Below are 15,524 nucleotides of genomic sequence, written 5' to 3' on the forward strand. Positions count from 1 at the left end.
TAGAAATTGGTACAGTCTGATTACTAATTACTTAATTCTCACTAGAAAATAAACTTAAACGACTTAGTCAGACGCATGGATTTAGTAAGTACCTCCATGTTCAGACGTCTCGCCTACTTAATTACTCCGTAGTACCTACCTACTAATTCCATGCTCATGACAAAACTTATGTCATTTTCTGTGTCTATGTGTGAAGGGTATTGTCTAGTCCAGCATTGTTCATCGAAATAAAAAGAAATGCCAAGGGAGTTACGAGAACCTGTTATTATTCAAAAAATCCCTGAAGTTGATGCATGTTGTATATGTATACCATTGAAGATAGCTGTTCTTATGATATCCGTGTATACTGCATGCGTGAGTTTTTATTTCGTCACATCAGCATTGTATTCAGCCTCTATCAACCTACTAAGTACTGGGTATAGGCGCCAGTTCCTACAGTTCTGTACCAGTCATGTCCATTGCTTTCCCGTGAAAAACAATTTCGAGATTTGGTTTCGGCTCCTCTTGTGCTAATTTAGAAAAAGTAATGTTTTAACCGCCATCGTCGTATCGTAAAACACTTGGCGTATAAATAGTTCAGTCTTTAGTTTTATATTGATACTAGCTTTTGCCCGCGGATTCGCCCGCGTGAATTACATAGCAAGATCTTAGTAATTTTTTTATCGAGTGTTCTGTAAGACTGGTTAATATATATGATTCAAATTCGTATTTTTTCTTATCTTTATTTCAGTTTCCCGTTTCCCACTACGTTTCGTCCTGCAACTTGTCCAATCTCGCTTCCTGCTATGTAGATATCCTGTACCGTGTCCTACATATTGTGCCATCTCGTTTTTTTCAATGCTTCCCGCCCCGTTTCCGTTACAACTCCCAGTCCCGCTTTCTGCAACGCGTGCCGTCCCGTAATGACGTCGCAGTTTGTGGTTAACCACAAACGTAAATTAAACATTCTATGGGTCTCTTCAAAAATAATGATGGTTCATATAAATTTCCACCCCTACATCATTCCCCTAAATATGCAATTTTCAAAACATATATAATGCATTATTATATTTAAATTTTCTTCCTCTTACTTAACATTTCAAATTATTTATTGGTGTAAGATGTGATCTACGATAAAGAGTATGTTTGCCAATTTTCAGCTTTTTATCTTGAAAATTATATTAAGTCCCATACAATCTTTCACCCCCTTTTGAAGGGATTGAGGGTTAATTTTCAGAAAAATCTGAAACACGTATTATTTCATTAATTTGTTATAAACAACTAAAATCCAAATTTTCAAGTCACTAACTCCAACGGTGTAGAACTTTCATATAAAAGTTTTTCTCCTCTTTCACCCCGCTCGGGGAGGAATTTGCAAATATCCTCTCTCAGTGCTCACCTAAACTCCCCAAGGAACCTACATGCCAAATTTCAAGTTCCTACGCTCAGTAACGGGAGAGTCTGACAAATATTGATAGGTGCTTGCACCATTTTTTGCTGCTAATTTCATTGATTGAACTATTTCCTTAGCCTTGGAAAAGTTTTCGTTCGATGCGACACAAAATTTAATAAAAAATTACTTACATAGACACAGAAAGTAAAGTAAAAGTACGGTATTATTAATAAGGATTGGAAAGGTATTTTGTGTCCTTATTAATATACTGTGTTACTTTCAGGAGAATCTATTGTTTGACAGTGATTTTTTTTTTTTGCAAATTAAAATCTTGAAACTTCATTATTTCCCCTTCAGGCTTACTCCCGAAACCTAAGAACAATCGAAATGCTCAATAAAATCACAATAGGTACTCAATAATTGCTACTCTTGAAACTGTTTGAATTGGAATTCCAAAGACATTGTACAGTGACGACGTTGTTAGGCTGCAAAGTGTGTTGCAAATAGAGATGTCTGTAAAAAACAAAAAAGTAACAACTTGGTTTTCCTATGATTTTACTATCTAATAATCATAAAAAATGATTATTGACACACTTAATTGAATTAATTTCAATGTAGTTTCATAAATTATTGAAGTTTTGTATTGAATCGGTAAAAACATTTGGCTGTATAGGTACCAAAGCTTTTTTGCTATTTTTTCGGCTTGCAGACCTACCTGTACCCAGTTGGGAGCTCTTACTCAGTTTTTATGAAGACAACTGGGATAGCTAGAGCCTGGGGAGCCATTACAGCAAAAGCTGAAGACAAAAGAATATGGGCCGCTATTGTGGTAACCTTAAACGCTTTAGGTGGGGCCCGCCCGGTGGGGTCTAAAGTAAGTTCTAATTATAGGTACAATATAAATACAGGTATAATCATCATTTTTGAAGAGAGACAAATGTTTTTTTTTAATTTAAATTTGTTGTAGTTGGTAATCTACATATAGTAAAATATAACTAGATTTTGAAAGTTGCATCTCTAGGGGCATTCCAATATGTCATAGACCTCTCTTCAAAAATGAGAACATTTCGCATAAAATTCACATAATGATGTAGGGGTGGAAATTGATGCGAAACTTTATTATTTTTGAAGAGAGGTCTTTGCAATGTTCGGCACGCGTTACGGGAAGCGGGAGTGGGACATGTAGCGGGAAATGGGACGGGATACGTTGCGAGAAAATACATTGCAGGACAAGTTTCGGAACGAGACACGTAGCGGAAATCGTAGCGGGAAACGGGGAATTGAACTAAAGATGACAAAAATACGAATTTGAATCATAGTAATTAATACATTTTACCAGTCTTAGAATACGCGATAAAAGAATAACTGAAGTTTTACTTCGATTCCTTTTAAGAATTGAAATTCACGCATGCGTAGCTGCCGGCAAAAGCAATATTCACTATGCCTGAACTGGATTTCACTCGTTGAGACATGAAGTCTGGTGAATGCTTCAATAATGCCCCTTCTTTCTTTTGTCAAATATTAAAAGATGAACCTCTTCTTTCTCTTTCACTCTCTACATGTTCTCGGTTGCATTCGGGGCTGTGATACCGCGAATCCCGTAAAAAATTATGAAATCCAATGATAAAATAAATCTATGAAATGTTTACTATACTTTTGATTTTAGTTGGGCCTGATTGCTCAGTTGAATTACACCGACATTAAATACGAAGGGTTGTGCGAATTCAACCCTCCCTCCGCATGTGAACTCATCAATTTAATGTACTTCTTAAAGTACTTCAACGCATTTCAAGGAAATTTGGTTTTTGGTGCTAGTTTAGCGTGTTTTGTTGGAATATATATTGTGAGTATCATTATTGTCTATCCCCGCTATCTATACTAACATTATAATCTATCTGATTATATACCCGCGCCTTCGCCCGCGGCAAAGTAACCTACAAATGCTCCTATGTTCCTTGGTTGCGCCGGTTCAATGACGATATATGTAGGACTGTATATTTATGCTTGCAAGTTGCTAATTAGAAAAATAAAGGACGAACTGCCTGGAGGCTATATGGACAAAAAAGCAATGATTTCCGAATTGCTTGGTATTGTCTTCTCGCTCACATATGCGTTGGTGCGTTGGTGTGGGAAGGAGACAACTAATAGGAACAGGAAATGTGGAAGCCAATCAGCAACTTACAATTCAAACAAGACCGAGACGTATGGCGCCAAATTCAAAGTACCATATTGGCGCAATCACTCCTTTTTGACGTGGAAGATAGACAAACACACTGACACATTTACATGAGTATGGAAGTAAAGCACTTTACCACCATTTTACAACCGACCGCCTGTCGACTACGTCTATTCTTCTTTCTTGCTGTTTCTTTTGATCAGCTGCTTAAGCTGTGTTTCTGCCACTAGAATATGTAGGTGTCTTATTACCCCTTACTAGGGTGGTTCGCAGAGTGTTTCGACCGTCGCGGCTGCGCGGTCCTTATTGTAATGACGTCAATTTTCTTGAGGAAGGAATCATTTCCAAAATCAATCATTCATAAAATTTACATTACTACAGTACAGAGTAATTAATGTAAAGTCATATAGTAAAACTCATTCCTGTCTTTGTTAAAATTTTAGAAATTGTAATGACAGCTCGAGCGCAGCGGTCGAAACGCTCCGCGGACCACCCACTAATACCTACCTATACCTAATATTTTAAATGCGAAACTAAGTTTGTTACCTCCGCTTTAACTAAACAACTAATATTCTTGAAATTTTGCATAAATATAGTTTCAAGTGTGGAGAAGACATATAATATTTTGCTTCTCGGAAAAAATATCTGTTCCCGTGGGAATACGCGTGCGAGGCCGCGGGCAAAAATGATGATATAGGATGAAAAGTTGGTTATATAATTACAGAATAACTCGATCGCAGTGTCGGTTTATTTGTACGTGATGGCTGTTCGCACCGTTCTCATTGTGGTTCAATGTTTAATCTTAGTTTTGTTTGGCAATACAGTCAGCAACTGCAACCTGAGGCTTAACCAAACAGTGCTCTGCATTTCTTCTACTGTATTGAGTTGTGTTTGTAAGTATGCCATAGTATGTTAAAATACATGTGTAGGATGTTACCTATATTCACTTTGAAAATATTTCAATAGATTTCGATGAAAGTTGAAACACACATCAGAAATATTAGGTAACTTACTAATATTATAAATGCGAAAGTTTGTGTGAAAACGAACTGGACCGATTGTTGTGAAAGGTACACGGGTATAGAATACCTATAACCACATTGGGTACTTTTAATCCCGAAATTCCCACGAAAGCGAAACCCCGGGTCGAAGCTTATAATTATATAATGGCACTAAACATACATACGATACTCATGATGAGACCCATAAAATGTGGAATATATTTTTTTAATAAATTGTTAAATAACTTTTTTATATATACAAGCAAACAGGCATACGGCCCACCTCACACATGGGAAGTGGTCACCGCAGCCTATCACTGTTACTTACTGACTTATTTTCCGCCTCAATAGATTCATAACAAATACGTACTTCTTAAAAGCTTTTTTACAAAAACTCTCAACAATTTAATCTTAGGTTCGTTGCACCAGCTATGGCGTGACGTACTTTGCGATTTCCTACGCGTGTTAAAGTTGCAACGCACCTTGATATCCACTTCTTTTTCAGGTAACATATACATTTTGATCATTGCAAAGAGCTATCGATCAAAAATATCATTGAAAAGCGCAGTGGGAGTTGAGACTGAAGGCGAGCTGACGCCCAGCCAGTCGCCGGAGCTTGAGAACGATCCATGAAACTTGTTCAACATTCGTGTTGATGAAAAATTGAACTCGAGAATCATTTTGTATATCGTCTGGCCTCCTGTGGACACACAGAAATACTATATAGTATCGAACCTAGATGTGAAGCGGGCAAAATGTGAATTAAACTATGTTTATTGCACATATACTTAGTTGCCGTTAAAATGCTAAGCAGTTTGGCGGAATTAAAATATTGTAAACCATGTTATGTTTATTTGAAATCCTTACTTCGTCACATATTACAAACCAAAGTCGTTCTGTCTCTTCGAAATAAACTCAGATACTATACTGCAAGGATCTTAATGCGGTTCACCAATAGATGTTCATCGGAGTGATCAACAGAGAGACGCAGCGGACTTTATTCTATATTCTATACATATATTTGTAATATAAGAATTAGAATAACGCAACATTACACAAGTGCATGTATTGCAAGTATTCGTAGGATTTTTGACACGTGGTCCCACCTATTTTGTCCCACTGTTACTCATGGTCTCACGAATCGTAAACACTAGGGTGGGACCACGATCCCACTGCTAGGTATAAAATAAGGTTCGTGGTCCCATTACTCAGTGGGACTACAAGTCATTAGATGGGAGGTGCTTATTATTTGAAAATGTCAAATACCTGTTGGGTAGGTACTTGAAGAACCAGTGTTAGTAACAACTGACTTCATAAGGATTAACTAAATCCATACTAACTAAAGATAATGAATTCATATTTTTATATTTCGGCACAGCAAAGCCGGGTCGCTTGTTTACCATAAAATAAAACAATATATATTTGTATACATTTATTGAACATTAATATAGTACTGGATTACATAAGTAGATAGTATAATATTATATTGTGCTCACAGAATTTGGAATGATGGAGGTGTAAAGTATTAGTTTAATTTGGCACCCACGAAATGCACGTAAAATACGCAATATTTAATGAATCGAACGAAAAACCGAATATTCGAAATTGGTTTCGGCTCTAAAGTGCAGTTTCGGTTTCGATGAATAACTCCGAAACTTTCGACTCGTCGAAGTTTGTTTCTTTACATCAATATGTATCTGTTACATGAAAACCAGAAATATTTTCTTCTTTGTAATTTACTAACCGAAAAATTGGGTATCTGCCTATTATTGTATAGTTTCACTCGGATGCTGGATTCCGTTCGAAGATCAGTGAGGCGCCCTGCCTCAGAGTAATATGAGATTTAAATTGAATGGGAAAAGAAGAGGCAGACCGAGGACGAGGTGGATTGAGTGCGTCAGGCAGGACATGGGTAAAAAGGGAGTAACAGATCGGTTAACATCAGACAGGGAGAAGTGGAGGAGACTGACATGCAGTACCGACCACACATAAAGTGGGATAAGGATGAATCGACAATTATTTTATCTATGCCACTTCTATTCAACTTATAATATTCCAAATTCTGTGAATTTACTCGACCAGGAAAAGAATATACCTTTCAGTTGATCTTTTGTCAGAGGCAATAGCGTGGGTTTGCAATTCACTTTTCATTATAAAGTGGCGATCCTACGGTTAAAACGCCCATCTATTAACCGAAAGACTTCAAGTTCAAATCCTACTTGAGCTTACGTAAGTTTGTATATAAGTCTGATTCAAGTAGTTTTTGTCGACCACCACTTGCTTTCGGTGAAGGAAAAGATGGTGAGGAAACCTGCACTCTAGATGATATTTAATTGTGAAAAACAAAGTGAAACACTGGTAGAAAATGCCCCAGGTTTTAAGTCAAAGAAAGACGATAAAAATATTTAACTGCACGGTATGATGCGACGATGACCATATTCTAAAGTGATTGGTTGACTGCGTCTTCCTGTGAAGAGAGAAAAGCGAAACAAAACTAGGAGCGTAGTCACATGAGATAGAAATATATCAACGCGGTAGGCTGGATCAAAGGCGGCATAAGAAAAGAGACAAAAGACATTAGCGCTCTTTCTGGCTTCTCTTACGTATTACTGGCACGCGTTTCTCTTTTTCGTAAGAACGTAAAAGAAGATATGACTATGAATAGTTCTTTCTGCTTAGCTTGATTGGTGAATGGCAAACCTGTGCTAAAACACTATGTAGTTCGCGAAAATGAGCGTTTGTGGGAGGTGTTTTATTTTTCTGGTCTATCTACAACTAAATGCTTCTTAATTATTATTTTTATTTTTTCTCTTCATCTATTAAATAGTTGTAAGAGGGAAAATAAAAAGAGGTCTTTCGTATACTTGTAGTTTAAGACCTCCGCAAACATTTTAACTTAGTAATGGTTATATATTATGTTGAATCTTAACTGCTATATAATTGTATTGATTAATTGCATAATGTTCAGAAAAACTTAAACAGACAAAGTTATATTACGCAAAAATTCGTTCGAAAATCAGAAATTAGATTTTCTTCATAGTGCTTGGTGAAGGATGGAAGTCCTAGGTGAAGTATGGAATGCTGTTTGACGCGATGCAACTATGCGCCATTGCATGTATGAGTGATTACGGTGACAAAATTTTGTGACCTTGACCATTTGACACGAGCAAATGCATTTGAGTTTGACGCGTGCATTAATTTTTTCACACACCTAGGACACCGCCGGGATATAGATAGTTTGGCGACTACTACACTAGACAAGTACATAGAAACAAATCATACAAATATAAAATGACACAGCAGCCTCGCAGGATTATATAGCTCTATTATTATAAACTAGGGAAACAATTCGAGGAATAAATAATTCCATACAAAACCGCACGAAGCGAATTCGGTTTGATTTCAATTAAAAACTAGAGATTTCAATAAATCTTACGGTAAATTTAAAGTTTATTTGATCAGTTAAGAAATTTTTGAAAAGACGTAATCTCTTCTCAAACGGAAACAAAAATTTGTATCTCTTTTGCGTCCCTAGCTCGCGACGTGCGCGCAGGTCTACCTAATGTTACGCAGACATACACGTTATACAGTTATGAGTATCAGGATAAGACATTAAACCAATAAAATATCTTATTAATGACAGAACTTGTCAAAAAACTGTTGTTTAAGATGTTACCTTCCTAGTCCTGCGAGGTTTTACACTTAAAATATCGAAGTTCATAGTAAAATACTAACTAAATCATAGCTACTGAATAGGAAATGTCTAAACAAAAATTCAAGGAACACGTTCTTAAAACTACATCCGATAAATATGTCAGTAGGTACCACAGAAATTTGAAACATAGTAGTCATGGAAATGGCAGCTGATATTATTGATGAATTGAAAGATTGAATTGGAATATAACATTCATAGAATTGTTTGATTCGATTGAATACCAGTGGGATACTCAATGTCAGCAAACAAAACTTGTCGTAACGATGTCAACGAATATGACGGCAGGATATTTTGGACAGGCTCCACAAAAACTGGAAATCTTCAATACAGGAACCAAATGGAGAGAATATAAGGGTAGTGGGTGGGACTGTGCCCAGCAGTGGGACACTAGTGGGTCTAAATAGTAAGTAAGTAAAAACACTTTATTGCACCAAATAAGATTTGGACAAAAATTTAGACTAAGACTAAAACTGAGACTAAAATATAGAAAAAAGTACAACAGGCGGCCTTATCGCTAGTGCAATCTCTTCCAGGCTATGAGGCAGGCCAGGATAGGAGTAATAATAAATGGTGGTGCATGAAAAAGGAGGTATTACAATTGTGTAAACTAAAAACCACACATACATACATTGTCAGTCACTGCTATGGAGCTCTCTCCATCGCCTGAGTTTTTCATCCCCTTTCTCTAAAGGGGATGAAAAACTCAGGCGGAAATGGGTAATTAATGTGTTAACTAAGGAAATCCAGAGTCACATGGGATAAATAACAGAAATTACAAATCTTTCAGATTTCTGTGATCACATACGAAGTACTTATTTAAACCACAGAGTCTAAATTACGAATATTATGTAATAACAGACGATTATTGATTGTTGATTATCTGTGCGTTCTTTCCGATCATGTTTTCCCCTAAGAAGGGGCCTTATTACATGATAATGTGCACAAATGTTTTATTAATGCACCAATATTTTATTAATGCAGTCAATTGAACATTTCAACTGAATAAAAAAAAAAAACGTTATGTTATTATACTATGACACAGAATTTGGAATACTATGGAAATATAATTATATAATTTCGGGCTGGTGTAGTCTAAGTCTAAAATTAATATGTAGATAGCTGAAATTATTCGACCTTGGTAAGTGCAGGACAGCAGTAAGAGAGTATTTTCCGGAATTGCCACGCAAACAGGCAAAGTTTCGCGCATAATCCAGTAATAAAATACTACCTATGTCGCGAACTATGTAAAATAACAATCTTATAGACACTTCTGTATTAATAATATTAATTCCAAATTCTGTATCGGGAAACTGTTGCGTTTTATGGATGTTTAGAGTAGTGGTACACGGCGATGTGTAATAGTTACATAATATTAATGTGCGATAGTTATTTTGGCTTCAGTTCTGGCTCCCTTCGGCCAATGCTTTGGCTTCAAAATTGGATTGTAGTCTTTATAATTTTTTTTTGAAAAATCCAGTTATCGTAACATCGTCATGTAAATTTACTTAGCAACTTAATTTTAAAAAAGTTGCCCGTCGGCTGAAGGAAAATTTTCCTATATTTCTGAAAATAATGCAGAACAAATTCCAGTTGTCTTACTATTAGATAGCTCTAATTATATAGATCTATTTCACGGAAAAACCTTTTACAAAAGACCAGGTGTTCCCGCCGAGTATAGACACTTCTAAGCTTGGAGTTTATCTCATATTGAACCTTTCGGATGCGGCTCCGCCCTAATGTTGTGTGGTGTCTAGTAAAAGTACAACATGTGCTGTTGAATTTTGCATCTCGCTCTTTATGATTCTGGGTCACTGGGCAGTACCCTGTATGTTTTGACTACACCGGCAACTTGGAGTCTAGCTCCAACAACGACGGACATTCCCTTATTATTACTGTTATACATTTTTTGTTAAATGGCTATTAAAAAATATATTAAAAATTTAAACATAAAATAAAAACAAAATAACAAATAAAATTTTAATTTATTTAAATCGCTACGAATACTTTGGACAGACATTGCAATGGTATAGTTAAGTCGTATTATTTTTATCGATTAAAATTTATTTCAATCGTGAACACACCCTATACTTAAATTTTTAGAGTAAAGAAAATAAAAAAAATAAAACAATTATTTTCTTAGAAATTAATTAACTAAATATAGGTAACAAAAAATAAAAAAGTAACTTATAACTTAATATTTTTTTACGATATTATTCATTGATAAAAATGGTCAGTGTCTAGCAACAAGAAAGGAAAACAAAGTTCATTGGTTGGAATCCATTCTACTTATAAGGAGCTAACATAATATTCGCATCACATTCGACATCAAATAAATAAAAAAAAAATAACATTTTCAAGATAAAAACAAGTGTCAGTAATGATTGGTAAAAATAAAATTATTTGGTAAATATTTTGAACTTAAAACAACTATATTTTGTCCTTACAATATTTAAAACAAGATAAAATATTTGTTTTACAAACAATTTTTTTTAAGATCTACATCTTAGCATCAACTGAACAGAATTACGCATTCGACTCAATACACCAGACAACAGCATTCTCCAGCCAGTATTTATGAAGTTGTCATTACATACTGATCTTTTTATGGAATATTCCAGTCACTGATTCTTATCAAAGTCACGAGGATATAAAAGAACAAGAACCTACTTGATGACGAAATATTGATAATATAAACTTAATGGACTAGATTCATGAAATTGCTATATTTCACATATTTTTAACATAAAATCTTAAATCTTGTTCACGTTAAATAATATGTGATTTTTTATAGTAATGTGTAATAATGTTGCAATTTATTAACCTATCCTATAGAAGTTTAACTTCATGTTAATTCTAAAAATAAAATAAGTACTCCTATAGTTTTGTTTCAACGAATCATTTCCCACAGTGAAATACTGTTTGCGATCGATCACAATACCATATTTTTTTATTATCATTTTCTAACACAATCTCTTAAAAGTAATTATTTAAACAAATAGTTACTTAGGACTATAATTTTTGGCCATTGCTAATCTTAAAACGAACCAAAACATTTTTTAAATAAAAATAATATAAAATATATTTTTGGAACCCTGGTAACGTCGCCACTCAAGTGGTGGACGTCAGAGCGGATTGACTATGAAACCAGCTATATTAACAACATAAATCATTCTTACACTTACATCTATAAAATTAATAAAATACGACCAAATATAGTATAAAGATTAAAGGCATTTGAACTAGAATAACTTCAAATTATAATTGCAAATTATTAGACTTTTTACAATAATTATACTTGGCGTAAAAATTCTCAAGTCACTTCAGCCCTTAACTCTATATCAAATACAAGTACTTGCGTACAAATACGGCCGCTCTGGTGAATCCCTAGCACTCTCAGATATCCACCATTTCTCGAGTTGTTCAATATTTTTGTAAAACAATATCCTTACCTTGTAAAATAATTAAATATTCAGTCACAATTTTATAAATATCACGTCACTTTTCATTATATAATTATAAGAAACACCTCAAATGCGTAAAACCGGAGGGTAAATACAAAATTATGGACCTACCAGGGATGTCTCTGATGTATATATATATATATATATATATATATATATATATATATATATATATATATATATATATATATATATATATATATATATATGATTGAATTTATTATTGATATAATGATATTATATATTATTGATGAATTGAATTCTAATATTTATTTATTTCATCAAGCAGCTAGTGGTGAAGCGTTTTTAGTTTTTTGATATGATTTTATATGGATTAAATGTCTGGAGTGAGTAGGTATTGTCTATAACATCCCTGATTATTGTGACACGTATTGAGTCAATACTAAGTCGGCAGTTTCATATGTTAAGTATTAGCATCAAGAAATCAAGTCTCAAATCTGTGCTGTCCTGCAGATTTACAGTCGTAATTTACATTACGTCACGAGCACTATACAGCTAAAGCGCGGCTAAAATCGAATTATAATCTATGATTTATTAATTTAAATTTCATAATATTCAACCCAATTGCTAGATTAATTGGCAAATATATGTGTATACATTACAAACGATTGGACTAAAAATTCCTTCATTGTTAAAGGTATAAGGTGCTACTTCATTATATATGGCATATCAAAACCTGTGGCTACTAACTACAGCACTTCTCTACATCAAATGTTGTGCTTAAACTTGGTAACTAGCTAAACAATTAACTTCGGGCCTCCATGGGACTAACTTGTGATGTTCTGGTAAATATATATGTTGCTGCGAGCCAGACAATGTCAATAGGGATCATTAATGTAAGGTATTTTTGTATGAGACAATTGATAACATAATCCTCTAAAACGCATTATAACATAAATTAAACCACAATACATATGCATCGAATACATCGAAATATAATGACGGGAATAGATAAATGTACGTTGATGCCAATACATCTAGATAAATTTGATAACGGTCTGGATAGTAAAAGTATTATCAGACTAGCCGAAAACTGAAAAAGAACCGTTTTGGTCAATTTTGAACATGTTTTTCTTTAAAATAAATGTGACGTTACGATGTATTTATGCGCATTTATAATAAAAAATGAGCAAATGAAACGTTTTAAGCAACTTCCCTCCATAAGGTACATTTTGTGTGTGTGGAATGTATGTGGAACGTCACAAATGTTTAGTGTGACGGCGTCTGGGCTAACTTAGTGGTCTTAACACAATCTGGTCGAGTCCAGAACTGGTTATTACGAAAAGATCGAAGATGAGGATGTTGACTGCCTCACCAGCCAACGTTGGGCGGTAGGTAATGATGACGAATTCAATGTATTTTTATTTGATCCGATCTAAAATGAGAATGTCAAAATGATACTAATTCAGCTTGGCCAAGATTTTGCCAACCGAATCGAGCCAAATAAAATAAAAGTTGTTGATTTATATTCCCTATTGAGGACGGTGGAGGGTCTGTCGTGGCAGGTGGTTACTGTCGCTTCAATTTCTTGATCAGCATTTCCCAAGGCTTCTTTTTCATTCGTCAACTAGCATCTGGCTCGGGCGGGTGCAGCTCGATCTGAAATGGTCAGCACATATTCTTTTAAACCCCGTTTTCTTAAATCCAATAGTAAAAATGCAATAACAAATTATTGAAAAATAAATAAATGAATCGATTGCGTTATTGTTCATTACAGTGGATCTGATCAAAATTAAGTAACCTCACCTCGCTAAGGATGACCCAGAAGGCGCTATCGCTCAAGAATCTTAGTCGCATCGCCGCCAAAGGTCCGATCTCCTTGGGCACCCTGCCGTCCGCCATGCCGAACTCGTCAAATGCATCGATCTGAGTGAACGTGCCGTTTACCGCCATCACCTCCACCGCGCAGTCCTTGATTTTGTCTGACACATGCTCCACGTTGCCGCTCCGGAAAGTGTATCTGAACAGAGTTGGAAAATAGATACCCTGTAATATACGGCAACGTTACGTCCCACCCTGCACATTACTGATGCTCCATCGTTGTAGCTAACGAGTGAACGTCCGTACGCCATGACGTACCGCGAGCGACTGACCGCTGCAACCTGATCTCTGCCACAGCGCTGTGACTTATATCGCGGTAGTGGGGAGGAAGTGAATATAGACTCATATACTACGTATTTTTTATAATTTTAGTGTTTTGAATTCAATTTTAGACTGAAGCCTAGATCTAGGGTTCTGGACGCATGCTAAATAAATGCTTATTCACTCTTCACACAAAAAAAAACCGACGGCACATATGTTGAAAATATATATATACAAGTGTTCCATATACACTTCCCGCACGCGACCTGCGCTTGCTCTGCATAAAGTGCATCTCTTATTTGGACATTTGAAAATATTTAAATGAAGAATAAAGAATGAGAAGACGCTATCTGAGAGTAATTTTTAAATTTATAACAGTGTATTCTTCTCCTTCTTTGCGTATCGATGGTAAATCTACGACGCTCTATTGGGTGCTAAATATATTCATGCCAGAACCGAGCCACTTTGACGGCTTCATTGGAAGCTCAAGTCAGCCCGAGAACAGGTGTTTGGACACTCGGGACAGGCGAGAAGAGAAGAACAGTGGATTACAATTGTCATCCGAGCGACCACTGCGAATCAGAAATTATCTTACCTTTCTATAACCGTAGGCTTGGCGAAATAGAATTCCATAGTGTTGCCCTTCTTCGGTTTGATCCCCCAGAAGTAAGTATTGCCTTCGTATGCCCTTTGAAGCGTGTGCTCCGAGTGTTCTTGCACGGTGGTCTTTACACTGTCCAGAGGCGGGTTGGAGTGGGGATAATATGTTGGTACGGTGCCGAAGTGGGAGTCCTGGAATTGACAATGAAATATTCAAAAATCGTTATGTTGTTTTTATGACTTTGTAACTGGCCAAAATCTATCGGAAAGTACACACTATAATAGAGAAAAATAAAATAACTAACTACGGTTAACAAACTACTTACGGGTAAATTTTTAAGTTACTTGTTTTAAAAAAAATGCCGTTTTATGAGCGCACCGAGTATCTTTAACTTTAAAATTTGATTTTTAGGACAAGTCTCCCACGGACCTCCCGTCGCACGCGCCTCTACAAAACCGTTAAAGTCTATAAAACCACAAGCAAATACCATTCTGCTTTGACAATAATTTCCGATACTTTTGCTAGATATAATACATATGATGTTCTACTCAAACTAAGCCAAGTATTTAACAATAATGTAAGGTACGTAAACTTTATTTCAGTTCTTATAATTACATACAAATAAATAACACTATAAGTACATATTTCATTCACTTGACTTACGCGTTCGTTTGTCTATTCATTATATGAGTAGCTTAATAGTAAGTACATAATTTGTGATTAAGTTCTGAAAAAAAAAATTATCATCCTTATTCTGGGTTTAAGTCATTCACGTATACTTTTGTCTATAGGCCATTGTATCACAAATACAAAATATCAGATTTTGTGTGCGTACTTGAATTTGTTTCCATTGGAGCAATGATACGAGCTTAGTGATTAATGTTTGGGCCGTTGTGTATTGTCCATTTATTATATTAATTAACTGTTGGGCCCAGCACATAAAATGCTAAATCGTCAATTAGAATGAAAGAAATCACAAAAAGAGAACTTTGTTAAAATAATGTATTGTGGATATTATTATATAAAAATAAAAAACCAAAAAAATAATAATACGTTAAAAATCTTGGTCTCTGAAAATTACAATAAATTGTATTA

General features: G+C 35.2%; 1 protein-coding gene and 1 long non-coding RNA gene across 4 annotated transcripts in view; one reads left to right on the forward strand and one right to left on the reverse strand.

Annotated features, from left to right (window-relative positions):
• The first annotated feature begins 208 nt into the window (after positions 1-208).
• On the forward strand, positions 209-5,307 carry LOC128683101 (uncharacterized). The gene is made up of 4 exons (XR_010370340.1): positions 209-354; positions 3,039-3,215; positions 4,273-4,441; positions 5,055-5,307. It is a non-coding gene; the product is annotated as an uncharacterized LOC128683101 (long non-coding RNA).
• Positions 5,308-12,028: 6,721 nt separating this feature from the next.
• The window catches only part of LOC128683034 (alpha-1,3-mannosyl-glycoprotein 4-beta-N-acetylglucosaminyltransferase A-like), a 55,082-nt gene continuing 51,586 nt past the window's right edge, over positions 12,029-15,524 (reverse strand). For 2 of the 3 annotated variants that reach the window (XM_053768204.2, XM_053768205.2), the window contains exons 10-12: positions 14,424-14,620; positions 13,493-13,706; positions 13,165-13,345 (exon numbers count right to left, since the gene is read on the reverse strand). In XM_053768204.2, coding sequence (XP_053624179.1) covers positions 13,310-13,345; positions 13,493-13,706; positions 14,424-14,620 — 447 coding nt within the window. In that variant the 3' untranslated portion in view covers positions 13,165-13,309. Of the gene's footprint in view, positions 13,346-13,492; positions 13,707-14,423; positions 14,621-15,524 lie in introns of all 3 variants that reach the window. The other variant, XM_053768206.2, reaches the window with a different exon arrangement.

This window comes from Plodia interpunctella, chromosome Z (genome assembly GCF_027563975.2).
Source record: "Plodia interpunctella isolate USDA-ARS_2022_Savannah chromosome Z, ilPloInte3.2, whole genome shotgun sequence".
In the NCBI taxonomy this organism is placed as follows: Eukaryota; Metazoa; Arthropoda; class Insecta; order Lepidoptera; family Pyralidae; genus Plodia; species Plodia interpunctella.